At 39.0% G+C, this 23,444-nt stretch overlaps 14 protein-coding genes across 15 annotated transcripts; 4 read left to right on the forward strand and 10 right to left on the reverse strand.

Annotated features, from left to right (window-relative positions):
• Positions 1 to 5: 5 nt before the first annotated feature.
• Gasu_32640 (phytoene synthase) lies at positions 6 to 1,510 on the reverse strand. Its single transcript, XM_005705716.1, has one exon. The coding sequence runs from the start codon at positions 1,392 to 1,394 to the stop codon at positions 33 to 35; it is 1,362 nt and encodes a 453-aa protein (XP_005705773.1). The 5' UTR covers positions 1,395 to 1,510; the 3' UTR covers positions 6 to 32.
• Positions 1,511 to 1,525: 15 nt separating this feature from the next.
• Positions 1,526 to 3,190, reverse strand: Gasu_32650 (folylpolyglutamate synthase). The gene is made up of 2 exons (XM_005705717.1): positions 1,799 to 3,190; positions 1,526 to 1,745 (listed from the first exon to the last, which is right to left on the reverse strand). The coding sequence occupies exons 1-2, from the start codon at positions 3,143 to 3,145 to the stop codon at positions 1,551 to 1,553; spliced, it is 1,542 nt and encodes a 513-aa protein (XP_005705774.1). The 5' UTR covers positions 3,146 to 3,190; the 3' UTR covers positions 1,526 to 1,550.
• A 10-nt stretch (positions 3,191 to 3,200) lies between these two features.
• On the forward strand, positions 3,201 to 3,991 carry Gasu_32660 (uncharacterized protein). The gene has a single exon (XM_005705718.1). The coding sequence runs from the start codon at positions 3,235 to 3,237 to the stop codon at positions 3,844 to 3,846; it is 612 nt and encodes a 203-aa protein (XP_005705775.1). The 5' UTR covers positions 3,201 to 3,234; the 3' UTR covers positions 3,847 to 3,991.
• Positions 3,992 to 3,995: 4 nt separating this feature from the next.
• Positions 3,996 to 4,580, reverse strand: Gasu_32670 (small nuclear ribonucleoprotein D3). The gene is made up of 2 exons (XM_005705719.1): positions 4,242 to 4,580; positions 3,996 to 4,189 (listed from the first exon to the last, which is right to left on the reverse strand). The coding sequence occupies exons 1-2, from the start codon at positions 4,576 to 4,578 to the stop codon at positions 4,149 to 4,151; spliced, it is 378 nt and encodes a 125-aa protein (XP_005705776.1). The 5' UTR covers positions 4,579 to 4,580; the 3' UTR covers positions 3,996 to 4,148.
• A 5-nt stretch (positions 4,581 to 4,585) lies between these two features.
• Positions 4,586 to 5,490, reverse strand: Gasu_32680 (sucrose-phosphatase 1 (SPP1)). Its single transcript, XM_005705720.1, has 2 exons — positions 4,885 to 5,490; positions 4,586 to 4,828 (listed from the first exon to the last, which is right to left on the reverse strand). The coding sequence occupies exons 1-2, from the start codon at positions 5,479 to 5,481 to the stop codon at positions 4,616 to 4,618; spliced, it is 810 nt and encodes a 269-aa protein (XP_005705777.1). The 5' UTR covers positions 5,482 to 5,490; the 3' UTR covers positions 4,586 to 4,615.
• A 2-nt stretch (positions 5,491 to 5,492) lies between these two features.
• On the reverse strand, positions 5,493 to 5,980 carry Gasu_32690 (uncharacterized protein). Its single transcript, XM_005705721.1, has one exon. It carries the CDS (start codon positions 5,884 to 5,886, stop codon positions 5,530 to 5,532), a length of 357 nt encoding a protein of 118 aa, XP_005705778.1. The 5' UTR covers positions 5,887 to 5,980; the 3' UTR covers positions 5,493 to 5,529.
• Positions 5,981 to 5,990: 10 nt separating this feature from the next.
• Gasu_32700 (uncharacterized protein) lies at positions 5,991 to 7,362 on the forward strand. The gene is made up of 4 exons (XM_005705722.1): positions 5,991 to 6,651; positions 6,700 to 6,969; positions 7,023 to 7,130; positions 7,181 to 7,362. The coding sequence occupies exons 1-4, from the start codon at positions 5,998 to 6,000 to the stop codon at positions 7,310 to 7,312; spliced, it is 1,164 nt and encodes a 387-aa protein (XP_005705779.1). The 5' UTR covers positions 5,991 to 5,997; the 3' UTR covers positions 7,313 to 7,362.
• Positions 7,363 to 7,663: 301 nt separating this feature from the next.
• Positions 7,664 to 9,660, reverse strand: Gasu_32710 (MFS transporter). Its single transcript, XM_005705723.1, has one exon. The coding sequence runs from the start codon at positions 9,638 to 9,640 to the stop codon at positions 8,324 to 8,326; it is 1,317 nt and encodes a 438-aa protein (XP_005705780.1). The 5' UTR covers positions 9,641 to 9,660; the 3' UTR covers positions 7,664 to 8,323.
• A 325-nt stretch (positions 9,661 to 9,985) lies between these two features.
• Positions 9,986 to 10,530, reverse strand: Gasu_32720 (uncharacterized protein). The gene is made up of 3 exons (XM_005705724.1): positions 10,380 to 10,530; positions 10,258 to 10,332; positions 9,986 to 10,210 (listed from the first exon to the last, which is right to left on the reverse strand). The coding sequence occupies exons 1-3, from the start codon at positions 10,428 to 10,430 to the stop codon at positions 10,076 to 10,078; spliced, it is 261 nt and encodes an 86-aa protein (XP_005705781.1). The 5' UTR covers positions 10,431 to 10,530; the 3' UTR covers positions 9,986 to 10,075.
• Positions 10,531 to 10,555: 25 nt separating this feature from the next.
• Gasu_32730 (elongation factor EF-G) lies at positions 10,556 to 13,030 on the reverse strand. Its single transcript, XM_005705725.1, has one exon. The coding sequence runs from the start codon at positions 12,973 to 12,975 to the stop codon at positions 10,609 to 10,611; it is 2,367 nt and encodes a 788-aa protein (XP_005705782.1). The 5' UTR covers positions 12,976 to 13,030; the 3' UTR covers positions 10,556 to 10,608.
• Positions 13,031 to 13,450: 420 nt separating this feature from the next.
• On the forward strand, positions 13,451 to 16,251 carry Gasu_32740 (phosphatidylinositol-bisphosphatase). Its single transcript, XM_005705726.1, has 2 exons — positions 13,451 to 14,469; positions 14,524 to 16,251. Exons 1-2 carry the CDS (start codon positions 13,462 to 13,464, stop codon positions 15,991 to 15,993), a joined length of 2,478 nt encoding a protein of 825 aa, XP_005705783.1. The 5' UTR covers positions 13,451 to 13,461; the 3' UTR covers positions 15,994 to 16,251.
• Positions 16,252 to 16,410: 159 nt separating this feature from the next.
• Positions 16,411 to 17,171, forward strand: Gasu_32750 (O-sialoglycoprotein endopeptidase). Its single transcript, XM_005705727.1, has 2 exons — positions 16,411 to 17,014; positions 17,061 to 17,171. Exons 1-2 carry the CDS (start codon positions 16,442 to 16,444, stop codon positions 17,091 to 17,093), a joined length of 606 nt encoding a protein of 201 aa, XP_005705784.1. The 5' UTR covers positions 16,411 to 16,441; the 3' UTR covers positions 17,094 to 17,171.
• A 4-nt stretch (positions 17,172 to 17,175) lies between these two features.
• Positions 17,176 to 20,910, reverse strand: Gasu_32760 (polyphosphate kinase). Of its 2 annotated transcripts, XM_005705728.1 has the most exons (9): positions 19,943 to 20,910; positions 19,631 to 19,868; positions 18,973 to 19,577; positions 18,804 to 18,921; positions 18,527 to 18,750; positions 18,259 to 18,474; positions 18,078 to 18,194; positions 17,470 to 18,010; positions 17,176 to 17,425 (listed from the first exon to the last, which is right to left on the reverse strand). In XM_005705728.1, the coding sequence occupies exons 1-9, from the start codon at positions 20,891 to 20,893 to the stop codon at positions 17,214 to 17,216; spliced, it is 3,222 nt and encodes a 1,073-aa protein (XP_005705785.1). In that variant the 5' UTR covers positions 20,894 to 20,910; the 3' UTR covers positions 17,176 to 17,213. The 2 variants fall into 2 exon arrangements, with proteins under 2 accessions (XP_005705785.1, XP_005705786.1); XM_005705729.1 differs by having other exon boundaries at positions 17,396 to 18,010.
• A 520-nt stretch (positions 20,911 to 21,430) lies between these two features.
• Gasu_32770 (MFS transporter, PHS family, inorganic phosphate transporter) lies at positions 21,431 to 23,030 on the reverse strand. Its single transcript, XM_005705730.1, has one exon. The coding sequence runs from the start codon at positions 22,905 to 22,907 to the stop codon at positions 21,468 to 21,470; it is 1,440 nt and encodes a 479-aa protein (XP_005705787.1). The 5' UTR covers positions 22,908 to 23,030; the 3' UTR covers positions 21,431 to 21,467.
• Between the last annotated feature and the right edge of the window lie 414 nt (positions 23,031 to 23,444).

The following is a 23,444-nucleotide window of genomic DNA, read 5'->3' on the forward strand; positions in this document are numbered from 1 at the left end:
AATCCCACAACACACCAACACTTGGTTCTCTTTCATGAAGAGCGGAACAATGCTTTGCAACTATTCCAAAATATTCCTTCTTGACAAAGTATCCAAGACATAGGAAGCATACTTAGTTTCTTCCATTTTCCTACATATGCACGACGATGAAAATTATCATAACCATTCTCTTCAATAACATCCAATATTCTTCTATACATATCCAAAGAAGCTCGAACTGGAAGTCTTACATCAGGACTTAACAAAGAAATCCCATTTTCTGCTTTAGAAAAGTATTGTCTCGCCCTTTCCATTTCAAAACGCATCAAATTCTTATAACGTTCATCCACTATCCCAGCCATCATATCGTGTTCCGAATAGTCAAATCTTATCAAGTCCTCTCGAGGAATATAAATTCTACCCCGAAGACAATCTTCTCCAACATCTCTGAGTATATTAGTCAACTGAAATGCAATACCGAGACAAACAGCAGCTTCCTCAGCAGCATAATAAGTTTCTGGATTGGGATCAGCAACTCCCATCACTGCCAACGTCATGATTCCAACGGTTCCAGCCACTCGATAACAATACAAATACAACTCTTCAAAAGTATCATATCTATCACGTTCAACATCCATTTGCATACCGTTGATCATTTCATAAAAAGGTTCCATACGCAATCGGGGGAACCTCAACTTGCTTTCATAGAGTGCCAAATCTAATACATCATAAGGCCTTCCAGAGAAAACAGTTTCCAATCGATTCTTCCACTCTCCAAGAATACTTTCCAGTTGATTCTTTCTCTGAGAGGCTCGAGGACCATCCACCAAGTCATCTGTTCTTCGGCACCAGACATAGATAGCCCATACTGCTTCTTGTTTTTGCGGTTGCATAAAAAGTGTACCGATATAAAAAGTTTTGGCAAAGTGGGAAGTAATTCTACCGCATTCTGCAAAAGAGTCCCTCAAGAGCTTTCTCTTTCTGCGTTGAAATACTCTTTGTCGTTCATAAAAGGATATATCTTGAGCACTGACACTCGTAGGATCGTTCACACTAGTCCATTCCCTTATGTCTTGCTGAATGGAGGTTTTCCTTGGAGAAGAGTCTGCATTTGGCTTATCAACGAATAAAGAAACACTTGCTTGTTCTCTTTTCTCATCTTGAGTTGAAGCACAACTACATGATCTTCTGTAAGTTCCATTCCTTTTCACATACAAGTACCAACAAGTAGTTTGCAAAAGGTAAAGCCATTTGTTGTGTTTGATGGTGGGATTTCCACCGTACCACATAGTTGTACAACACTTACAAGTATATAAGCTTCGTACTTTACAAGTTATTGTAGCTAAACACTTTATAGTGGTTGTATTACAACTCATGAAGCAATAAGCCGACCGGTCATATTCAGGTTGGCTCATAACTACTATATAGTATGAGAACCAATGCAATCTCCTTTTCTATCCGATTGGGAATATTCTAATTATACTCTTGCGTGTTGTGAATATTAATAATCGATAGAAACGAATCAAACCAAAATATTCTATCCAAAAATAAAAGAGTCATCCTAGATTATCTCATTCTTGACGAGCCAAACTTGTAACGATGGGACGCAAAGCTCCTGCTAAATGTAAAGAACCAATAACCAACAAAACACTATCTTCACAAGCATTCTCTTTTTCAATCAATTCGATAGCCATATGCAACGTATCCACACAGTGCGGGTGAATGCGGATACTTTGAAACGACTTTTGTTTGGCATATTCACCCAACTAGAGAAACATCCATCATCGATAGAAACTAGAAAAAGTTTCGGCACTCTTACCTGTTCTGCTCCAAGATAAGGTCCTTCATGACCAACACATGTACAGTAAAGATGAGATACAAATGGTACCAACTCATCTAATATTTCTTCTACATGTTTATCGCGACCCATTCCAAGTATCACATCTATTCTTTTGTGTTTCCAAATAGGATGATGAGTAATCTCTTTCATCACCAATCCAACACTACTGGGAACATGTGCACCATCTATGATAACCTCAAGGGAATTCGAAAGCTTAAAGCATTCCATGCGAGCTGGTAATCTCTTCTTGGCGCCTTTCCAAACATCTTTTCTATCTAACAGCTTCTCATCTATAACTTTGGAATCTATTTTGCTCCTATAACCTATAAGGCCAATCTGTTTCAAAACCTCCTTGGCAATACATCGATTCTGCACTTCTATGATGGAGAATAAAGGTAAGCTATCGTTCTCCAACTGCAACAGTTCTTCAAAAGGACGAATAACTCGAAAGCCAACTTGTTGAGCTATTTCATCGATAACTTGACCAGCTTCATCTTTGCTATTCGTACCCGTAATCAGTACAGAGCCTTGATAGGCAATGCCCGCCTTCTCTCTTGCTATATCTTTTCTCGTAGGTCCAATTATTTCTGCATGTTCCAACTCTACGTTGGTCAGCACAGTTATCTTTGACTTGAGTACATTGGTAGAATCTAACTTTCCTCCCAAGCCACACTCCACTACAGCCCATTCAACTTTTGCTCTAGCGAAAGCCAAAAAAGCAGCTGCAGTGACCAAATCAAACCAAGTGGAATCCTTTCCGAAAGACTGTGCCGTAACTGACTCCTCACGAACGGACAATACTTGGTTGAGACAAAAGGCCAACTCATCGTCTTCAATATAACTATCATTGATGCCTATTCTCTCATTGATTCTTTCTACATGAGGTGAGGAATACCATCCAGTAGAAAATCCAGCACCATAAAAGAGTGCGGCTGACACATAACTGGTGACGGAGCCTTTTCCCTTTGAACCTGTTATATGAACTGTTTGAAAACGAGTATGTGGGTTTCCCAATCGTTCTAAAAGGTCCATAATAGGACCCGTATTCACTCTCATTTGTCTTTGTGTTCCAACTATGCGGTCTCTTCTTTCCCAGTCGATCCACTGATCCAAACGACGCAAAGCATCCAACAACTTGGGACTATAAGTACCTTTAGAAGGACCCTTGCTAAACACAGGAGGCAATTTGGCGTTTGCTGCTGCTTCCTTTTTAAGTTGTTCGGTTGACATATTTTTAACAAGAGTCACACCAATACGTGAAAACTCCAAAGGACACTTCCACCAATGTCTTGCCAATAAGAATAGATGCTGACAGAAACTAATCATGAATGCATATGTTTCATGGCGATCCTAAAAGAAACCAAAAAAGAAACATAAAATGATGATGTTGGAGAAGATCTTGTTTGCTGAAGAGTATGTGGTCCACTTGCATGACCCATGCCAAGCAACCCTTGTCTTCAACGTTGATACAAAAAGATTATTTCTTCAAGCTATTCTCCTCAAGTAACCAAGTAGTAGATAAATATCTCTTCCACTACAAACACAGCTGTGGTGAGTTGCAAAGGGTTGTGTTGGATGCTTGGACTGTTGGTTGCTCTTCAAGAGAGTTTTCGTTGAAGAATATCAGAAGTGGAAGTTGTTATCCTTTGAAACCTTTGTTACTTGTAGAGGGTGGATTGTCGCCTGAAACAGCAACTTTCGTTGTGCGTGATAGCTTGCCATATAAACAGGTGCTGAGGAATACTAGTCAGCTTTTTTGTCAGGAAGCAAACATTTCTGTCGCTTTAAGTGAACTTTCCAGTTCTTCATTGTCTGATGACGAGAGTGAGAGTGGAGATGATTCTTCTTATTCCGATAGCGATACAGATAGTTCCAACTCTACTTCAGACGATGATGCTTCAGACTCGGAGGATGACTATTATAGTTATGATGAAGGTATATCTGATTATGACTCCGAAGAAGACTATTTGTATTCAGATGATGATGAGGAAGAAATATTGAGTGAGTCGGATGATGATGATGAGTAGAAGTTGTTGGTTCATGGTAGAGAAGATGTATATCAAGTGCACAAGTTGAAAGAATGTGTAAGATATGAATATAGGCTAACCATTTAACGAGTTGTTAGAAAATAACGAACGAGAACATAAAACGAGTATTGTTGGACAAAGTGTTATTCTTGGCAATGTTCTCTATACTTTATAGTGCATTCTGGATAAACACAAGATATAACCCATCTAAGCAAACTTGAACAAGTAGACACTATGATAACTTTCCTCAAACCACCAAGGTCTTTGGAAATCGTTCCGTGTTTGCAGGAATCGCAAAAACTTTACGTAGTTCGCTGCCTTTTGATCCTTGCCCGTATAGTTGCTATCCATAGGTTAGTGCACTAAACAATCCATAAAGTGCACAACTCTCTTACCCTTTACAGGACCTCCAATAAAGCCTCGACCTCTACCTAATCCTAAACCTCTTCCAGTCTTTCCTTCTTTAATAGCTTCCACTCTTTTGAACATGGGCGCATTCGCTAATATATCTGGAACAATAAAAAAACGTATTTTACTACCTCTTAGGAAGACATGTTCAAAGGGAGTGATTTTCCCGTCCCTTCCAGTACAAGTCACCTTTTTGAGTTGACAATTCATATTATCCTCTGCATCATACAAAGTTCCACGGTACAAATCACCGCTCTTTGTTTCTACAGTAACTGTTTGTGATATTGCCTCGTGTAAAAGCTTGATAGGAATTCCAACTGACATCTTCTTCACTACTACTACTACTACCACCGCCACCAATTCAACAAGAACCACTTAAAAATGCAAAGTGATGTAAACCTTCAACAATACCTCCAGCAAAATGTCTTGAAGCAAGATAGAAATGATTGTCCACTTTGGAAAGTTGTAAAAATTTTTTTCTAACGTTCTCTTCACAGTTTCCAACTGCAACTCGTAATACTTGTGGACTGGAAGAAAAGAACATATCATAATCATTCATGGATTCACCACATACCTAAAGATATTTGATGAATATATAGATTGGCATATACTCATTCCAAACTTTCTTACCATAGTAAGTTGAGGTGGAAAACCAAGATATTCACGTAGCCACATAGCCGCAGTTCCCTTATTTGCTTTGACTGGAAGAATATCCAAATGTCCTACTCCATGTTGTACAGAAACAATGATATTCACTGAAACAAGTGAGGCTTTCAAGTTTGGAACTATCTTAGTTTCAATGTACTCCACTTGTTGGGGATCAAAATAAAAACTTAGTTTCACTTCACTGTTTTCCGACTCACTTTGTAGACGAAGAAGACCACTGGAAATCCACTGTTGGGTGACAAGTTTGACATGTTCCAACCTAAAGTCTTCTAAAACTATGTCAGTCCACTGCTGCAGTTTCTCCAATTTTGAGTCTGGTGTAAAGCTATAAACTTCAGTGCCAACTCCACATATGAGATAATCAGGAAGAAGCAGCTGTTTCTTGTTAAATAGCTCATAAAATAGAGCGACAGAACGTCCTGTATTGTAAACTAATCGAGAGTTTTGCGGTAATAGTTGATTTTTCCATATGGTGTTAAAGTTATCCAAATCTTTATCTGCAACCAGAGACTCTGTCTGAGATACCAGAGTATCATCCAAATCTGAAATAAGCAACAACATATTTCGAACAGTATTATGATTCGATGTTTATTTCAAACGAAACAGATGTTATATGTCCCAAGTAACTATTCCATTTATGAAAAGAGAATGAACAAATGCTATCTCATAACTCGTAAAAAGTCTGTCTGTTCTAAGCTCCAATTTATTTCCAATGATACAAGGTAATATGAACAAAGTTGCTGAACATTTCCAAGTTACTATTGGAACACGATGGATATACATCAATACTTGTACTACAAACAAGAATTTCTTTCTTCCAAGTTCCTGCATCGCCATTTCAATTTTCGATACAATCGTGTCTAAGAATATTTCCATCCTTTCTAGAAACCAATTTGACAGTATGACCTGTCTAGCTAACAAGAATATCCCTGTGATGCCAATTAGCCCATCATAAATGCTTCCCATTTCTCCTTCCCAAGTGACGTGTCTTACATGTCTTCTTCGTTATCGCTTAAAAATTCAAACCATCAAATCATCTTCTATGCAACTTGAAACTTTTCACGTTGTTTGCTGAAAATGACAAAACTCAAGTTCTTTCAATACCTATTGGCTTTAGTTGTATGTGCTTTTATCTTATGTCTACAAGCTTCTGCAGAACAGCAAAATGAACTTCGACTGAACAATCTGCGTCGTCAGCCTGGAGGTCCTGATATATTTGGGTTTGGTCCAGGTTTAACGGGTGGTCCTGCCAATACTCCTGAAGCTCCTTCTCCTCCACCAGTTCCTTCTCCTCCTGAAGCTCCTTCTCCTCCAATTCCATTAGGAATGCCGAATCCTCACCACGCACACGGCAAAGATAAAGGAATGGATAAAAAGGACAAGCAAGACAAAGTGCAACCCCCTTTTGCAGGATTTCCAACTTTTCCAGCAGTTCCCAGCCAGCTTGGACCTTCAAACCTTCCCCTTCCTCCTGATTTTCCTGGATTTCCAACCTTCCCTGGTTTTCCAAGCTTTCCTCCAGTTCCATCTCCTCGGGAGAAACCGACTTGCATTCCGATTCCTGAGCTGCCGTTCCCTTTTCCTAGTCAAATGTTTCCTTTGCCTTCTGAATTTTGCTTCCCGGTTCCGCAAGGTTGTTCACAGGCCACACCTACTCCAACACCTACTCCAACACCAACACCTGCTCCAACTAAGCCATATACTTGGGGCCTTCGAACTGAAACCAAGTCGGTAAGCACGCTTTCAAAAAGTATTTGTAGAAACACTTAACGTTTCCAGATATCTTATGGCAGTGTAGCCGATGACTTTAGTATAATGTATGGTGAAGACTTTTACCATTCCTTGTACGTTGCCTTTCTTGGAAAATCGTATGTTACGACAGTGGACGTTTGTGGTGTCGACGTGAGTTCTGCAGTTGTTGATCCTCCGAATGGAAACGAGACTCGAATGATATTCCGTCTCTTCGCACAATTTCCTAATGAAACTGGATTCTACCAGAAAATTACGCTTTGTCCCAATTCTTCCTGTGGCAGTGGCAATACTTGCAAGGTAAGCACCTCGTTACATTCATCCAATGAAAGCTTCATTCATATATTTTATAGCAACTTTTGACTGTCAATCTTACTGAGTCGGAAGCCCTATCCAATGTCAGCCAATCCGTCATATTAAAACTATTAGATGGTGCAATATCCCTAGCTAGTCCCATAGCGGTAAGTAATGATTTGGCTTTTCAAAACTAAAAGTAATATTAATGTTGTAGAATTATTGGACAAATATTCAATCTGACTGGAACGTAACCTTCTTTTCTAATGGTTCTTTGGTGGAAAGATACAATACTTCCTATTCTAATGGAAGCGTGCTTGCGATAGATAGTTTTGCCATGGTAGCCTAGTTTTATATATTGAATTCTGTTTGTTGAAATATAAACATTTTTGTTTGCTCCTTTTCTTTTATATAAGTTTATCTTCTGATCCATCCTTAGGAAAGAGTTTGGACAACACACACAAAAATGTGCTGTCTAACAATGACATTCGCTGTTTATTTGTGGTGAGAATTCATTTTGCATTTCATCTTCCATGGCGTACTACTACAAGACTTGTCTACTGCTTATCTTGACTGTGTTCATTTATTCTACAACTTTGATTACAGCCGAGTCTGAAATATGGGTTAGCTACAAAAATGATATCTTCGAGGCAAAAATCAATACAGCATTATTCAAAGACTTTGGATATTATACACATATGATTGAAAAACAACGTTTATCATCATTAAAGCATAAGCTAGGACTGTTGGAAAGGTAATCTTGATGGTTTCTCATTTGCAAATACTCAACACTTCCATCTAGTCGACCTTTTTGGAAAGCAAGAAACAAAGCAGAACCCATCTTCACAGAAGAATTTTCATCGCTACCCAAAGTAGCGTTCGTTACAGTACAACTCAACTCCGCGGAACGATACGTATTCAATTCATCGTACTGTACTTGTTCTGTAACATCCAGTACAACCTGTCTCAAGCTGGTGGATGCTGACCTGTTTCCAACTTCTCAAACTTGTGAAACTTATAGTCCGTGTACCAAATATCATTGTACAACAACAGGTTCTGGTCTTTGTCAAAGAGTACAACGCTCTGTTCCAGTGGCTGGAACAACAAATTTGGGTGGTACCAACTTTGTCGATTGTTCTTATGCAACTAAAGAATTGGCCATACCTGTCGACTGAAATATCTCGACCCAAGCAATAAGAACATCTCAATCAGGTAACAAATGTGAATTCGTAGACAAAATAATATCCTCAACCTTCATGATCAAATATTCCACTATAATCTGTCGAACAAGAAAATAAACAAGACTACTGACATTGCATGAGAAAGGAGGAATATGCAAGTTAGATCTCGAGAATAATCATCAACTAGTACAATTGTCATGATAATGACTTGGTTGTATCAACACCAGTATAAAACCCAAACCCCATAAGCAGACAGTAACGAGGCATAATGGAAAATACCATTCCAAACCAAGTTCCTTCATACTCTCTCCCAACAAAAAAGGAATGAGTATTTCACCTAAACTTGCTCCTACCATTAAACAGGAAGTGGAAACTTGATCTACACTCGTTTTACTCTGTATCAGAGTGACGGAAGATGGAAACGAGGATGACAAGGCAAATCCAACTAAAGAAGAACAAAACCATAGATTGAAACCTAGTATACCAAAAATAGTTGAAACGATGGCTTGTGACAAGTCTAGGAAGAGAATGGAGCGACAAGATAAATAAAGTGATAAAGGAATCGAAACAAGTCTTCCTATGGTGAACGATGCCCAGAAGACAGAAGCCATAAGAGCAGCTGAAGCTTTTGTACTTACACTATGTGAGTTGAGAGAATATGTTGCTATCCAACCTCCAAAACCTATTTCACATCCAACATAAAAGAATGCAGCAAAAGCAACCAAAACAAGAAGAAGCTTTCTGTTGCTTTGCGGTGGTGGTGTCGAAGGAGTGGCTTGAACAGTAGTATTATTCTCCACAGATGCATCCATCCAACGTTCTTCTTCACTGATCAAAGTCAATTCTTTGGTTGTAGGTTTGTTACAAATCTCACTTGTTGTCAATCCCAAGAAACTGAGTCCAATGCAGAGGCAAAGCAAACCAACGAGAAAGAAGGCCAAGGCAATGCTTCCTGAAAATTTCAAAAGAAGAGCTGTAAGTAGAGGAGCGCTAAAAGCTCCCAAACCAAAAGAAAAGTGAAGTGCTTGCATAAAAGTGTCTGCCAAAGGATCTTCTGCTAACAGACTACCTACTGCAGCATTTCCTCCTGTATCGACAAAGCCTGAAAAAAAGCCCACAAGAAAGCAAAATAAGCCAAGCTGCATTGTAGAAGTTGAAACTGCAATCAAAACTTGAGTTAGTGCCAAAATCAAACACCCACCAGCAATCAAAGACCTATAACTCAGCTTCTTCCCAATAAAGCCAAAGAGTAGTGATCCTAAAAAGTATCCGACTCCCCTTACAGTGAAGAGAAAGCCTAGACTTTCAGCCTGCTTGAGACTTAAGGCTTCTGCCAAGGGTGGCAAAGCAGGACCCAGTAAACCGATAACTAGACCCAGACCAAAAAACGACATAAAACAACAACCTGAGAGCCTATAAATACCGTCCCTTGACCAACGTTCTGGCTGCTTAAAGTGTGTCCATAAGGAACCAGAACCGACATTCGATATACTCATTTCGGCATTCAAAAATACATTTTTCTATTTGTTGCAAGTAATGATAAGAAATAGGATGACGTGGTAGCATGTTGTGTTTTTTTTCTCTAGTTGTGCAGATGAGAAGGTTGAGAATCAGACTAGAGATTTCATATATGTTCTTGAAACCTACAATCTCCTTCTGATACTTGAGTGTGTTGAAACATGTCCAGCCATAGCATACACACACACACACACACACACACACATATATATATATATATATATATATATATAGTAAACCCAACTCTTATGTTACTCTTGGCAAATAGAGTGATACAGAGATATACTCTTAAGCACGCAAATCTATCAAGAAAACCTTCAACTAGAAAACTTTTACACTTATGGCGAGTAACTCTTTGATCACTCTGTGTTGTCGTTGTTTCCAGCAAAAAGCTCACAATGGAGAACTTTATTTCAGACTGGTAAATAGGCTCTTCTTCTTCTTGCATAACGTTCCTGAAACATGCCAACTCCATAACTAACAATAGAAAGGATACTAGTGATTAAGAAAATAAACGAAGCCCAAAAACAACTTGAAGCTGCAGCATTCTACACACTTTACATAGTGGATATAAAAAGGGTCTTTATAACCGTACCTCATCACCTTCGAAACCCAAAAAAGGATAGTGACTTCGCAACAGCAATCCAAAAACCAGAAGAGTCAAGGAACCCTAAGTCCATCCAAGTAAGTACGTGTGTCCTGTGATAGTGTTATTACCATAATAGATGTGAGAAAACAACAAGAACCTGCTGTTTTTGGCGAAACCATTAGAATAGGCAGATGGAGTCTCGTTCTATTCTCTCCTTCCAACTATCGATGACATGAATCGAAAGACTCCAAAGAATGAATTATCTCATCAAGTCATATGAAACAATATATAGAAATGGAACCACAACAACAAAAATATCGAATAGCACTGTTCACAATGAAATATTTATTCTCAGTATCAAGACCCTCCACCTTTACTCAACAATTCCTTTTCAATATGCTGAGGAACGATCTCATATCCGTCTAGAAACATACTGTACGAAGCTCTACCTTTAGACATCGAACGTAAAGTAGAAACATATTGAAACATATTCGCTAAAGGTACTCGTGCTTGGATAACTTTGAGATTACTTCGGTCATTCACATTCAAAACGTTTCCTCTACGGGAATTAATATCGCCTAATACATCACCAAGAAACTCTTCTGGAGTTACAACTTCCAATCGCATAATGGGTTCCAACAAACGAGGTCCAGCTTTCCTTACTCCATCTCGAAAGGCGTGTCTCGAAGCAATTTCAAAAGCCAAAACAGATGAATCAACCTCATGATAAGAACCATCAAATAAACAGACACGTATATTCTGAATGGGATAACCAGCAAGTACGCCATTCGGAATCTCACCTTCAACTCCTTTCATAACACCAGGAATATATTCTCTAGGAACGGAACCTCCTTTGATCTCCGAAATAAATTCCCAAGTCTTCTCGGGACGGCCTCGTTCATCCATGATAGGCTCAAAGGGCTCAAAACGCATACAAACTCTGGCAAATTGTCCAGCACCTCCAGATTGTTTCTTATGTGTATAGTCAACTTGAGAACTCTTCGTAATGGTCTCCCGGTATGCTACTTGAGGTGCACCAACATTACATTCGACTTTATATTCTCTCTTCATACGGTCAATAATGATTTCCAGGTGCAATTCTCCCATCCCTTCAATTACGGTCTGATTAGATTCTTCATCTCTCGAAAAGCGAAAACTGGGATCTTCCTGTCCCAGACGAACAAGAGCCTGCATCAATTTATCCTGATCGGCTTTCGTTTTGGGCTCAACGGCAACTTTGATGACTGGATCTGGAAATTCCATCTTTTCTAGTATAACAGGTGATGAAGGATCACATAAAGTTTCACCAGTAATAGTATCTTTCAGTCCAACAACAGCAACAATGTCTCCAGCTCGAGCTTCCTTTATCTCTTCTCTTTCATTCGCATGCATTAAAAGTAATCTGCTAATCCTTTCCTTCTTGTTCTTCACTGAATTAAGAACTACACTTCCACTATGCAAAACTCCTGAATAAATTCTGACAAATGTCAATGTCCCTACAAAAGGATCCGAGGCTATTTTAAAAGCCAACGAGGCAAAAGCTTCGGTATCAGATGATTTACGAGTGACTCGAGTTCCATCAGGCAACTCTCCACGAATAGCTTTCACATCTAAAGGTGATGGTAAATAATCAACCACTGCATCTAACAATGGCTGAACTCCTTTGTTCTTGAAAGCTGAACCACAAAGAACAGGAATAAAAGCACCATCTACAGTTCCCTTTCTAATGCATCTTTTAAGAGTTTCTACACTTGGTTCTTCTCCATCCAAATATTTGATTAATATTTCTTCATCTTGTTCTACTGCCAATTCAACTAATTGTTTATGAAGGTTCTGAGCTGTTTCTAAAAGGTCCTTTGGTATTTCTTCATAATGAAAAGAGGCACCCAGTGTTTCATCCTCCCAGATAATGGCTTTCATTTCCACCAAATCCACTACACCTCTGAACTGGTCTTCCCTTCCAACGGGAATATTCAATACGAGAGGCTTTGCAGCCAGTCTCTCCTTAATCGTCTTTAAAGAATAGAAAAAGTCTGCTCCTAATCTGTCCATTTTATTTACGAAGCATATTCTTGGCACTTCATATTTGTCTGCTTGTCTCCAAACCGTTTCTGATTGAGGTTCCACTCCGTGGACCCCATCAAACACAGCTACTGCGCCATCCAACACACGAAGCGACCTTTCCACTTCCAATGTAAAATCTACGTGTCCAGGAGTATCGATAATATTGATTCTGTGGTCTCTCCAGAATGTCGTGGTAGCTGCAGAGGTTATCGTTATTCCTCTTTCTTGTTCTTGTTCCATCCAGTCCATAACAGCAGCCCCTTCATGCACTTCTCCTATTTTATACGTTCTTCCAGTGTAATAAAGTATACGTTCCGTCGTGGTTGTTTTTCCAGCGTCAATGTGCGCCATAATGCCAATATTTCGATATTTGTCCAGTCCGACCGACCTTGAGGTATCTGACACTGTTGCTGCTCTTGAAGAAGTACTTGTAGTTGTTGTAGACGCTTTTATATTATTTAATATTCCATACTGAGTCCTTTCTTTGGGTCTCGAACTATTGGTTAGACCGACGCGTTTTCCCATTAAGGAAGAAGAAGAGGAAGTAAAACGTCTCCTATTGCCAAAAGTGTTCTTACATTGACAGCCTTTGGATAGATGAGTCTTACTATTTTCGTTTACTTTTCTAGGAGTAACTACATAAATGAAACCTGTCAACATAGCTAAAAAAAATCCAAAAAAGAAATTCCCGAATCACACAAGACTCCACCACCCTTTAGAAGATGTGGGCACCTCATGAGAGCCATTCATTCTTTCTCATCACTTGTAGACCCAACAGGAAGTTGGAGTAAAAAGTATTTTCATAATAGTTTTCAACATATTCCATAATTATAGGAAACAAATATTATTGAAGTTTTGTTATTGTTAGCAACTTTACAAAGAAAGTTTGTTAGCTACAATAACGCATGCCTCTGTATATCTATATATATCTTTTCCTCTCTAAACCCCTTTAAGTTCTTTATTCATGAAATGGCTTGTTTTGTATTTGTCATCATCAAAAAGACAAATTTTTCTAGAGAATATCGTTCCTTCTCTTATTCCCCCTCAAATGGAATTGGGCTAAGTGGAGGACTTGAGTCTCTTATGTTAGCCATTCTTTCTTCCACGTACTGAAGAAAACTTATATAACGAGTCACTCGGAATACAATGGACTCGTTTCCAAACTATAAGCCGCTAAATAGCCCGTTTAAGAGTTATGGACCTGGATACCAAAGCTCTCATTTTTCAAATTCAGACAACGACTCCCCTTCCTCTTCCTCCAATAACTCACAGAGTCCATTTTTGTACAGTGGGACTCGAAGAAGAGCATCTTCCACCGATGCAAGTGTTGGTTCTCAATTTTTGTTGGCAAAGGACTTGGAAGACATTGAAAACGAACAAGAAAATATTTTAAACTCTTCCAAAGCAAGAAGAGCATGGATTCGTAGAGAAGTAGCAAGAAGGGCACCTGAATACACAGAATCTTTCACAGTTACTTTATTTGTTACTACTTGGAACGTAAACGGAAGAAAGCCAATCATAGAGATAAGAGATTGGCTCCTTCCCTCCAAACTGGAAATGATGGATGAAGATAACCAACCTTTTATTGGTTCCATCGGCTTGGGAGATGTCGATATTTATGTCATAGGTTTACAAGAAGTGCAAGAGTTGTCAGGAACGAATGCAGTATTGACCGACACGAATAGAGGTCGTTTGTGGCAACATAGAATTGAAATGACTTTATTTGCTCCAGAAAGATATGTGTGTGTTCAGTCTAGGCAACTTGTTGGGATTCTGCTGTTAGTATTTGTACGAAAGGATCATGAAATGTTTACTCGAGATGTGATGGTAACAGAAGTGGGAACTGGTATTATGAACCGTGGTGGAAATAAGGGAGGTGTAGTCACAAGAATGAGAATCTATGATACTACACTCTGTATCGCTTCATGTCATCTAACTGCGCACGATCACAATGTCGAGCGAAGAAATCAAGACTTCCATGAGTTGATGAGAAAAGCTATTTTTATGGACCCAGATGTAAGAAGTAGTCCCTATTCTCCTTACGCACCGGATCCCAACATTGCACATGAAAGTAACTTTACTACGGTAGCTGATCATGATTTCGTATTTTTCCTTGGAGATCTTAACTATAGAATCAATTTACCGCCTGAAGAGGTCTGTTAGTAATTCAAGTTGAGGGTCCTTTGGAAAGTCATCGTTGTGTTTTAGGTCATGAATAGTATTCATCAAGCAGATTGGAAGCACTTACGAGAATATGATCAACTAAACTTGGCGAGAAAGGCAAAGGCAGTCTTTCAAGGTTTTGAAGAAGGAATTTTAAACTTTGCTCCAACTTATAAACACGAACCTTTTGGAGATGGATATGAAGAGAGGGAAGAAGGTGGTTTGAAGCGAACCCCTGCCTGGTGTGATAGAGTGCTATGGAAAGCAAAACAAAGTTCGAACATTCGTCAACTGGCTTATCAACGTCATGAACTGTATTCTTCCGATCATCGTCCGGTCATGGCTCTTTTTGAAGCAAAGTTCAGGCGAACCAACAAGAATAAGAAGAATGAAGTGATAGCTGAAGTCCAACGCATGTTGGAACAACGTGAAAATGAATTACGACCACAAATAGCACTTTCTTGTCAAGATATTTCTCTAGGACTTGTGGAATTCAATATTCCTGCAACTTCAACCTTAACAGTGAGCAATGTGGGTCGTGTAAAAGCTAAGATTTCATTTCCTCCTCGTCGTTTTCCCTCTTGGCTTAGAGTAGCGCCACCTGCTTGTGAATTGGAGCCTCAAACAAGCATAGAACTTCATTTCCGCATTCTTGTGGATGTAGACTGTGGTTCTTCATCCAGTTTATCATTTGGTGATGAAGAATTGAGTTGCACATTAGTATTACATGTGGAATTTGGTAATGATTATTTTATTTCCATATATGGGCAATACAAAAAAACTTGCTTTGGTTCCAATCTGGAAAGACTTGCCCATCCTCATCTTCCTTTTCGTGCGTCTTCGGATTCTTCAAGCATTAAAGCGGCATTTCGACCTCGAATTCCAACGACAAAAGGCTTGCCTTGTGAAATCTGGCGTTTGGGACATGTTTTGTGGCAAAGACGATTTTTTGCAGGTTCATGGGAATCTTTTGAAGGTAGTCCAACCTTTTTAAAAGATCTTGAGAGAAGTGGGCGTTATTACGGAGAAGGATTTCTTTTCATCGAATCAGGTGATCCTGAACAGGCCTTGGAAGTGCGTGATTGTCTTGATACAGGACAACCTATTCCTAACCATATTACTGGGAAAAGTATTGCCTTTTGTCTTTGTCAATTTTTAAGATATTTAGAGGATCCAGTAATTCCACGAGAATTTTGCGGTGCTTGCGTTACTGCTGCAAAATCGGCATCTTTGGATACAGTGAAGCAAGTAGTATCGTTATTACCACCTGTTCATCAGAATGTGTTGATATATCTTATGGAGCTTTTAAAGGAATTTCTTCGTTGTTATTCTAGTCATCGAGATTACTTGTTTACTTGTATTCCAGAAATATTTAGTGATTTATTGTTATGTAATCCAATTTCCCATCAAGACTCTGCAGCATTAGGAGCCAAAGAGAGAGCCAATTTCATTCGAATGTTGTTGGTTGATTCCGAGCCTGCACAAGTTATTTTTGATATTCATGTTTTATCTTGAAATGGTAAAAACGTGGAAATATTCATCGGACAGACGAGAAACATAAGTATTTTGAATGTTCTTGGAGAGTGCTTTATGTGGATGGATGATTACCCATGGCCAAGTTATCTATTGGTTTGGAAGGAAGTGCTAATAAAGTAGGCGTTGGTATTGTTACTGAACAAGGTATTCTTTAACCAAGTTTACTTTACGTTTGATAAAATAGATTGTTATTCAGGAGATATTCTTGCCAATGTCCGTCGTACTTACATTTCTCCACCGGGTCACGGGTTTTTGCCAAGAGAAACTGCAAAACATCATCAAAAGCACATCGTTCCTCTCATAGCCGAAGCACTGAAACAAGCGCATATACATCCCGAACAATTAGATTGTGTTTGTTTTACTCAAGGTAAATTGTTCCGGTTATCCTTTTTGAGCAAGCTTGAAGTGGTGGTTTTCAGGTCCAGGGATGGGTGGTCCACTTTGTTCTGTTGCTGTAGCAGCTCGTACGGTTTCCCAATTGTGGAGAAAGCCTTTAATTCCAGTGAATCACTGTGTAGCTCATATTGAAATGGGTCGATTGGTTACTGGAGCAAGCGATCCTGTAGTGTTGTACGTGAGTGGAGGTAATACGCAAGTTATTTCGTTTACACAAGGACGATATCGAATATTTGGAGAAACGATTGATATTGCAGTTGGCAATTGTTTGGATCGATTTGCTCGTCTCATCAACCTTTCCAATGACCCTAGTCCAGGTTATCAAATCGAACAGATGGCCAAACAAGGAAGGCACTTCATAGAACTTCCTTATATTGTGAAAGGAATGGATGTTTCTTTTTCTGGTTTATTGTCATTGATGGAGGAACAGTTGGATAACTGGTTAACTCGACAAGGATATACTGTTGCAGACCTTTGTTTTTCGTTACAAGAAACCGTGTTTTCCATGTTGGTTGAAGTTACGGAGAGAGCAATGGCACATTGTGGTCAAAAGGATGTACTCGTAGTTGGAGGTGTTGGTTGTAATGAACGTTTACAATCGATGGTACAAAGTATGGCACAAGAACGAGGAGGTCAAGCATTTTGTACAGATGAACGATTTTGTATCGATAATGGTGCAATGATTGCTTGGACTGGTTTATTACAATATCTTCATGGAGATAGAAAAGATATTCTTCAAACAGGATGTACTCAAAGATATCGTACTGATGATGTTCCTATTCCGTGGAGATATAAGTCTACAACTAACCTTTGAACATTGCCTTGGCTTGTTGAACTGCTTCTCTGAAATGGGCTTTGGTCAACAGTCTTTCAGCTTCGGTAAAGGTAAACCATTGCCTTCTTCGTCTAACTGCATCATCCCATGTGGAAGCTTGTGAATCGACTCGAAGCAAATGCCAACTGGTTTCTATAGTTTTCCTTCCTTTGCGTTGTTGTGTGGTACATATCAAAGGTCCTGAAACCCTAAGAAGAGATAGAAAAGATGCAACTTTGACTTACCAATTTCTCCTCCAACTCCTGCTTCTTCCAGAGTTTCTCGAATGGCTGCTTCTGCTGGTGTTTCACTGGGTAATACTGTCCCTCGAGGTAATACCCAGGCATCTGCTTCTCCTCCTTCCAACATACTTTCTCGATTTCGTGCCGTAATAAGTAATATCTGATTGACTCCTTTGGAATTGACGCGAACTGCAATACAACCAGCTTTGTAAACCTGTAATGGTTCACGATTGTCTTTATGCTTTTTCATTTTCCATTCTTCTTCTCGTGAAGTGCCTCCAGAAGACTGAGTTTCATGTTCACTATCATCTTCCGTGTCATCTAACCATAGTCTATCAAAAAGGGACTTGGAAATAAAATTGGATTCTTCCTCCATATTTATATTTTGACTGGTATCACCACCAACACCATCTTTTGGAGTATGAGACTTATCTTGACGCAAAGCTTTTCTATAACGTCCATCACTCAACATTTCCCATCCTTCATACTCATTGGTTCTAAGACGACGTAAATATTTCCAAAGCTTCTTTTGAAGAAGACTATCCTATTAAATGAATGATATATAAAGTATCAAAATGGGAAATGTCTCCATAAAAAGGAATTTCCAGTACCTCGATAGGAGTAACCACTTCTACTCTGGAAATCAAATTCCTTGAACGCCAATCGGCACTACCAATAAAGAATTTGGGTTTGCTTCCATGATTCATAAAGAAAAATACGCGTGCATGCTACATTATCAAGTTTCAAAGATTGAGTTAACCAGTGGCTAAGTGCACATATTTATCTCATTACCTGTAAAAACCGACCAAGAATAGAAATAACGCGAATAGACTCGCTCTTTCCCTTTACTCCAGGTCGGACTCTGCACATACCGCGAACGATCAAATCAATTTGAACGCCCGCTTGAGAAGCTTCGTATAACTTTTCGGTAATTCGACTTTCAGTCAAACCATTCATTTGTGCTACTATCTGCGCTGGTTTTCCATTTCGAGCATTTTCTATTTCCACCTATGCAGAATCATAATATCGCTTAATCGAATATATGTACTTCTGAATGTACCTGTATGAGGTCCAAAAACTGATCCAACATAAACATTGGACTGACTAACAACTTACGATAAGATTTCTTTCTGGATATTCCCGTAAACACGTTGAACAAATCTTGAACATCGGCACAAATATCCGCTTTGCAGGTAAAAAACGACAAGTCTGTATACAATCGAGCAGTGCTTGCATTGTAATTGCCGGTGGAAATATTCACATAACTCTGAAATTTCTTATTTCCTATAAACAAATAATAACCATCTCGTTTTCAACAAAAATACAAAAAATGTTACCATTTTCTAAATTTTCTTCTCTAATAACGAGAATAACTTTTGCGTGTGTCTTCAATCCTTTGACACCGTATGCAACATTACATCCCGCATTCTGCAATATTCTAGCATACAATACATTCTAATTCATCAAGTTGATATAAAATTTGCATTATGCAACTCGTTGCAGTACCTGATCTTCATCAAAACTTGCTTTAAGTTCAATAATAACGCTGACATCCACTCCACGTTGAGCTGCCTCAACTAATGCAGCAACTATAGGAGAATTGTCTCCACAACGATATAAAACAATCTTGATACAAAAAACGGAAGAATCCTTAGCAGCTGTTTGAAGAAAAGTTAAAGTCGATTCATCAAAAGAATGAAATGGAAAACGAAACAAAAGATCTGAGCGTCTCATAGCATCAAAAAATGAAATATTTCGTTCCTTCATCATCTTTAAAGTTGGATGAGAATGAAACTCCCATTTTGGATATCTCAACTCGGGAAATACTTTCAGTTGAGAAAGTGGAAAAGCGTCCTTTAAGCCTAAAATAGGAGAACGGACAAAATAAACAGATTCATCATCTAAATCTAACTGCTCCTTCAAGACAGTTAATAGAGCATCCGGCACATCACTAGAAACTTCTAACCGAACCGCTGCTCTTCTCTGTCTCTTAAGTATATTCTCCTCTACCACACGAAGAAAATCTTCATCTTCATCCAAATAGATACTGTCCAAATCTAAGCTGGTATTTCTAGTTACTCGAAATGGATGAGTAGAAATAATGTACATCCCTATATCAAGAATGCCTTACAAACCTTAATAACGGAGACAATAAGACAAATACCTTCAAATACAGTATCCAAGTTGTGCAAGATCAATCTTTCAATGGGAAGAAATTTGCAAGGATCGTCATTTGGAGATATAAACCTTGGAACTCTATTAGGAACTCTAAGCCAAGCGAAATGTGGTTGTCCAAATCTCCCTAATTTCTTTTCTTCTTCTGACTGTAATAGTACAGCTAAATATAAACTGTGACTTCTTAATAAAGGAAACGGATGCGTTGTATCCAATGAAAGCGGAGTCTAAAAAAACAAGTATATTTGGGTATGAAGGAAACAGTTAGCGTAAAAGACATCTAAACGAACGTCGTGCTCACCAATAATGGGAAAACCTTTTCCCTATAATATAAACACATAGATTCCTGTTGTGTGCGAGTCAAGTCTCGAAATCTTGTCAAATGCATATGACACTCTTCTAAAGCTGGAAGAATATCTTCTAAAAGACATTCTTCCTGAATTCTGCAGAGTTGATGAATCTTCTCACTTAGAGTGGCATATAATGCAGGGTCTCCAGTTTTTATGTCAAACATTCTCTTCGCAAAATATTCATCTAAGTTGGACGAAACTATACATAGGAACTTTAATCTTTCTAACAAGGGAGTGTCAGTGGTCGGATGCACGGCCAATTCTAACACTCGCCAGTTAAAATGAAGTTCTTCTCCTTCTTGTTTAAAGACGTCCGTATTAAATGAAGCCTCTTGATTAGATAGTTTACCAATATCATGTGGACACTGCCAAACTGGTTCAGGAGGTACCACAATATATTCCTTGCCGTCCAATAGTCTAAGGCAGGCATCTTTGCCAATAGTTGCCGCAGTAACTGCCGCAGAACTTGCACTAGAAACACTTGAAACCTCTGCAGGCTCCGCGTTTGAAGAATCCATTGACACGTTAAGAGGTACAGCTATTTGAACATTTACAACAGAAACCGTTCGAGAAGCTTCTGGAACTCCTGCTTCCCTCGCTAGTGCAATATCTTCTTGTGAATCGATTGTTGGGCTTTTCACAGTTCTTCCAATGAGATTTTGTGGTTGAATGTTCTGAATAGTGCTAAAATCTTTGGTATTGACTTCCGCAACATCACAACCAACTGGACTCTCTGATTCTTTCGGAGTGGATAAATTCACTTTTCCTACTTTTTCCACGGATTTGTGGTCCTTCAAGTAGTGTTCTTCTTGTTCTTCTTGTCCTATATGTGGACTTCTTCTAGGAAGGTCACCCAACGACGATTGTTTCTCTTCTGTTGTCTTTTCCGTTTCCGTATCCATTTTCTAAAAAACTGACTTCTGTCATAAGTTGCAGAAAACAGAAACGGTTATTCTGTTTTCTCGCAACAACGAAAATGCAGTTACAAATAGATAATTATGCAACCCGAAGCATTGAAAATTAGTCAAAGGGGTTGCTTTTCAATCACCATTTCAAAGATTCCATAAAGATTCGATAGTTGCTATCTGATTGGCTACTCTAGTCGTTTCATATACGAATCGACTCTTGTAAAAAGAGACCATTGTTGGCCAAATTGTTTCATGCATTAGTGTGTCGTGAATGGCTTCTTATTCAACTGATTCTTCTATTCAAGGCTTGGAAGCGTAGCCTCAACTGGAGTCAGTGGTTATCGTGTTCCGGACTAGAATTCAAAAAAATGCATTGAATGAAAACACCAATATGGCAACGCAACTCTGGTAGAGAAACAAAGATGGTGGAAAGAGTAGTCCTTTTAACTAGTTCAAATACAACTGGAGCAATGCGTACTTCGAGTATCAACTACGACGTAACTTATCATCATGAAGAGAAGCAGATGCCAAGTTACAGTAGACCACTTTCTTGAAGCGTCTAAATAAGCTAAGACTCCTTTTCAGAACAAGTCAGCTCGTCTTCCATCGCATTGCTTTTGTTCTTGCTGGTTCCAATGCGTTCCATAGGAAAGCCTCGTTGTCTCAGAAGTGCACGGAACCTTTCATCTTCATTATCCAACGAGATGCGTTTGAATTCTGGAATGAAGAACCACGTAATGATGGCACCTAATAGCGACAAACCTCCACTGATAATGAATACAGCACGAGGACCATTGATAGAGTCTTCACCACCAAAGCTATCCATGATGGGTCGAAATACTTGAGTTCCTATAGCACCTCCTGCTTTGCCAACAGCAGCAGAAATTCCATAACATGTTGCTCTTACTGCAGTAGGATAGATTTCCGCTGGTATTAGACCCAGAGCACAGCCTGCACCGAAATTTCCAAAAAAGTTAAATATGCCATATAACGTGATGAAAGCACCGACAGAAGACTTCACTTGTGGATAAGCTGCCCCTATGATGATTGCAAAAATGGCGCTTCCTACAAACCCGATGATTTGTTGCATTTTTCTTCCCAAATGATCGATAGTGAGAGTCCCAACAAGTGCACCAGGAATGCCAAACAAAGCCAGTATTATTGTGTAATAAGTTGCTTGGAAGAGTACTGAATATATCGTATCGGCATGAATGAGCTGTTTGACAAGTGTCCCCCCGAAGATTCCATTTGAAAAAGCAACAAAATCGTATACAAACCACGAACCACACGTTCCAACTAGGCGAAATGCATATTCTTTCAAGACCAATAAATATGGAGGATCTTTGAGAATGGCTTCTTCTGAGTACTTTTTGGAGTTGAACATCTTTAAACGAAAGTAAAAGACAGTAAGCATTGGAATGACTCCCAGTCCAAAGGATATTCTCCAGATTGGTTCCATATTTTCGATACCGAATATTTTGAATAAAACCAGCTGAGCAAGCATACAAGTGATTCCTCCAAATACGAAAGAAACATTGGATACTAGGCAGACATAAAGACCTCTCTTGTTGTAATTTCTTTCTTCCGTAGCTTCGCTTGCATTAGTAGTTGCACAGGGATACTCTCCACCAATTCCAACCCCAACAATTCCTCTGTATACAACTAGAGCCCAGAACATACCATTGGTGGAATTATGATATCCATAGGCACCAGCACAGAGTAAAGTTCCAACAATGGTTAAAATTGTGGTGATAACAAGACCGATTTCTCTTCCGACTCTATCACTTACTATCCCAAGAACAAGTTGTCCTACGATAGCTCCTACTAAAAGTGCATCGCTCACTCGAGAACTCATCTGACTAGTATATGTTTCAGGATATTCGACAGGAAAATAGATATTTAAGATGGTCAGCACATATTCTGCATATCCAACAGCTGAAAAGGCCACACCTGCAAAGATGATGTTGTTCAAAGCAGAACTTTTCAAAGAATGCGTGATACAAGACATCCTGTGGACTGTTGCTCAGTAATCCAACAACACCATTCTTACAAAGAATTTAAAGAGCTCGAGGAATTTCCGAATCCAAAGGAATCTCTCAGGGGATATTCAATTCCGTGTAAGTTAACCCAGAATGCAGCATGGGAGAGAAGACCAACTCAGCAGAAGCAATTCCGACGACGGTAAAGTAGCACAAAGAAAGTTTTGCATCCCTATATCTATAAATAGGCAGAGAATAGCCACAATTGGAACACAGAAATATTGGAGATTATTCTTTGAACAGCATCTTTTTCTTTACATTTCACTGCTTCATAAGATATATAGCTTTTCAGCTCCCAACAGTTTCCATATTCAGGTGTTCTAATGGATATAAATATAGTTGTGCCGTATTCATTACAAGCAAAAGCTCTCTGACCAAAACAATTTGTATTTTTTAATACGAACAAATGAGATGTCAATTCTATGCCAAGAAAATACCGATAACTTTGAAATATCAAGTTGGTGGTGAAAAACTTGGATATTAAAAAAGTAATGGAGTAGCCAGTA

This window comes from Galdieria sulphuraria, assembly GCF_000341285.1.
Source record: "Galdieria sulphuraria unplaced genomic scaffold scaf_26, whole genome shotgun sequence".
NCBI classification, from domain to species: domain Eukaryota; phylum Rhodophyta; class Bangiophyceae; order Galdieriales; family Galdieriaceae; genus Galdieria; species Galdieria sulphuraria.

Bases quoted from the DNA above. Each gene is read 5' to 3' on its own strand.
- Gasu_32680 (XM_005705720.1), bottom strand. From the start codon at position 5,481: ATGTTGTTGCTTATTTCAGATTTGGATGATACTCTGGTATCTCAGACA. The intron at 4,829-4,884 runs GTAAGAAAGTTT...AAATATCTTTAG, and splicing joins TTCCACCTCAACTTACTATG to GTATGTGGTGAATCCATGAA.
- Gasu_32760 (XM_005705728.1), bottom strand. From the start codon at position 20,893: ATGGATACGGAAACGGAAAAGACAACAGAAGAGAAACAATCGTCGTTG. The intron at 19,869-19,942 runs GTGAGCACGACG...TTGTTTTTTTAG, and splicing joins AAAAGGTTTTCCCATTATTG to ACTCCGCTTTCATTGGATAC. The intron at 18,751-18,803 runs GTAACATTTTTT...ATTTGTTTATAG, and splicing joins AGAAGAAAATTTAGAAAATG to GAAATAAGAAATTTCAGAGT.
- Gasu_32640 (XM_005705716.1), bottom strand. From the start codon at position 1,394: ATGAGCCAACCTGAATATGACCGGTCGGCTTATTGCTTCATGAGTTGT.
- Gasu_32750 (XM_005705727.1), top strand. From the start codon at position 16,442: ATGGGTGGTCCACTTTGTTCTGTTGCTGTAGCAGCTCGTACGGTTTCC. The intron at 17,015-17,060 runs GTACAAAGTATG...CATTTTGTACAG, and splicing joins ATGAACGTTTACAATCGATG to ATGAACGATTTTGTATCGAT.
- Gasu_32660 (XM_005705718.1), top strand. From the start codon at position 3,235: ATGTGGTCCACTTGCATGACCCATGCCAAGCAACCCTTGTCTTCAACG.
- Gasu_32670 (XM_005705719.1), bottom strand. From the start codon at position 4,578: ATGTCAGTTGGAATTCCTATCAAGCTTTTACACGAGGCAATATCACAA. The intron at 4,190-4,241 runs GTAAGAGAGTTG...ACCTATGGATAG, and splicing joins TATTGGAGGTCCTGTAAAGG to CAACTATACGGGCAAGGATC.
- Gasu_32730 (XM_005705725.1), bottom strand. From the start codon at position 12,975: ATGTTGACAGGTTTCATTTATGTAGTTACTCCTAGAAAAGTAAACGAA.
- Gasu_32770 (XM_005705730.1), bottom strand. From the start codon at position 22,907: ATGTCTTGTATCACGCATTCTTTGAAAAGTTCTGCTTTGAACAACATC.
- Gasu_32650 (XM_005705717.1), bottom strand. From the start codon at position 3,145: ATGATTAGTTTCTGTCAGCATCTATTCTTATTGGCAAGACATTGGTGG. The intron at 1,746-1,798 runs GTAAGAGTGCCG...ATGTTTCTCTAG, and splicing joins CTTATCTTGGAGCAGAACAG to TTGGGTGAATATGCCAAACA.
- Gasu_32710 (XM_005705723.1), bottom strand. From the start codon at position 9,640: ATGAGTATATCGAATGTCGGTTCTGGTTCCTTATGGACACACTTTAAG.
- Gasu_32740 (XM_005705726.1), top strand. From the start codon at position 13,462: ATGGACTCGTTTCCAAACTATAAGCCGCTAAATAGCCCGTTTAAGAGT. The intron at 14,470-14,523 runs GTCTGTTAGTAA...GTTGTGTTTTAG, and splicing joins TCAATTTACCGCCTGAAGAG to GTCATGAATAGTATTCATCA.
- Gasu_32720 (XM_005705724.1), bottom strand. From the start codon at position 10,430: ATGGTTTCGCCAAAAACAGCAGGTTCTTGTTGTTTTCTCACATCTATT. The intron at 10,333-10,379 runs GTAATAACACTA...GGATGGACTTAG, and splicing joins GTTTTCTCACATCTATTATG to GGTTCCTTGACTCTTCTGGT. The intron at 10,211-10,257 runs GTACGGTTATAA...TAAAGTGTGTAG, and splicing joins TGGGTTTCGAAGGTGATGAG to AATGCTGCAGCTTCAAGTTG.
- Gasu_32690 (XM_005705721.1), bottom strand. From the start codon at position 5,886: ATGGGAAGCATTTATGATGGGCTAATTGGCATCACAGGGATATTCTTG.
- Gasu_32700 (XM_005705722.1), top strand. From the start codon at position 5,998: ATGACAAAACTCAAGTTCTTTCAATACCTATTGGCTTTAGTTGTATGT. The intron at 6,652-6,699 runs GTAAGCACGCTT...TAACGTTTCCAG, and splicing joins TTCGAACTGAAACCAAGTCG to ATATCTTATGGCAGTGTAGC. The intron at 7,131-7,180 runs GTAAGTAATGAT...TTAATGTTGTAG, and splicing joins CCCTAGCTAGTCCCATAGCG to AATTATTGGACAAATATTCA.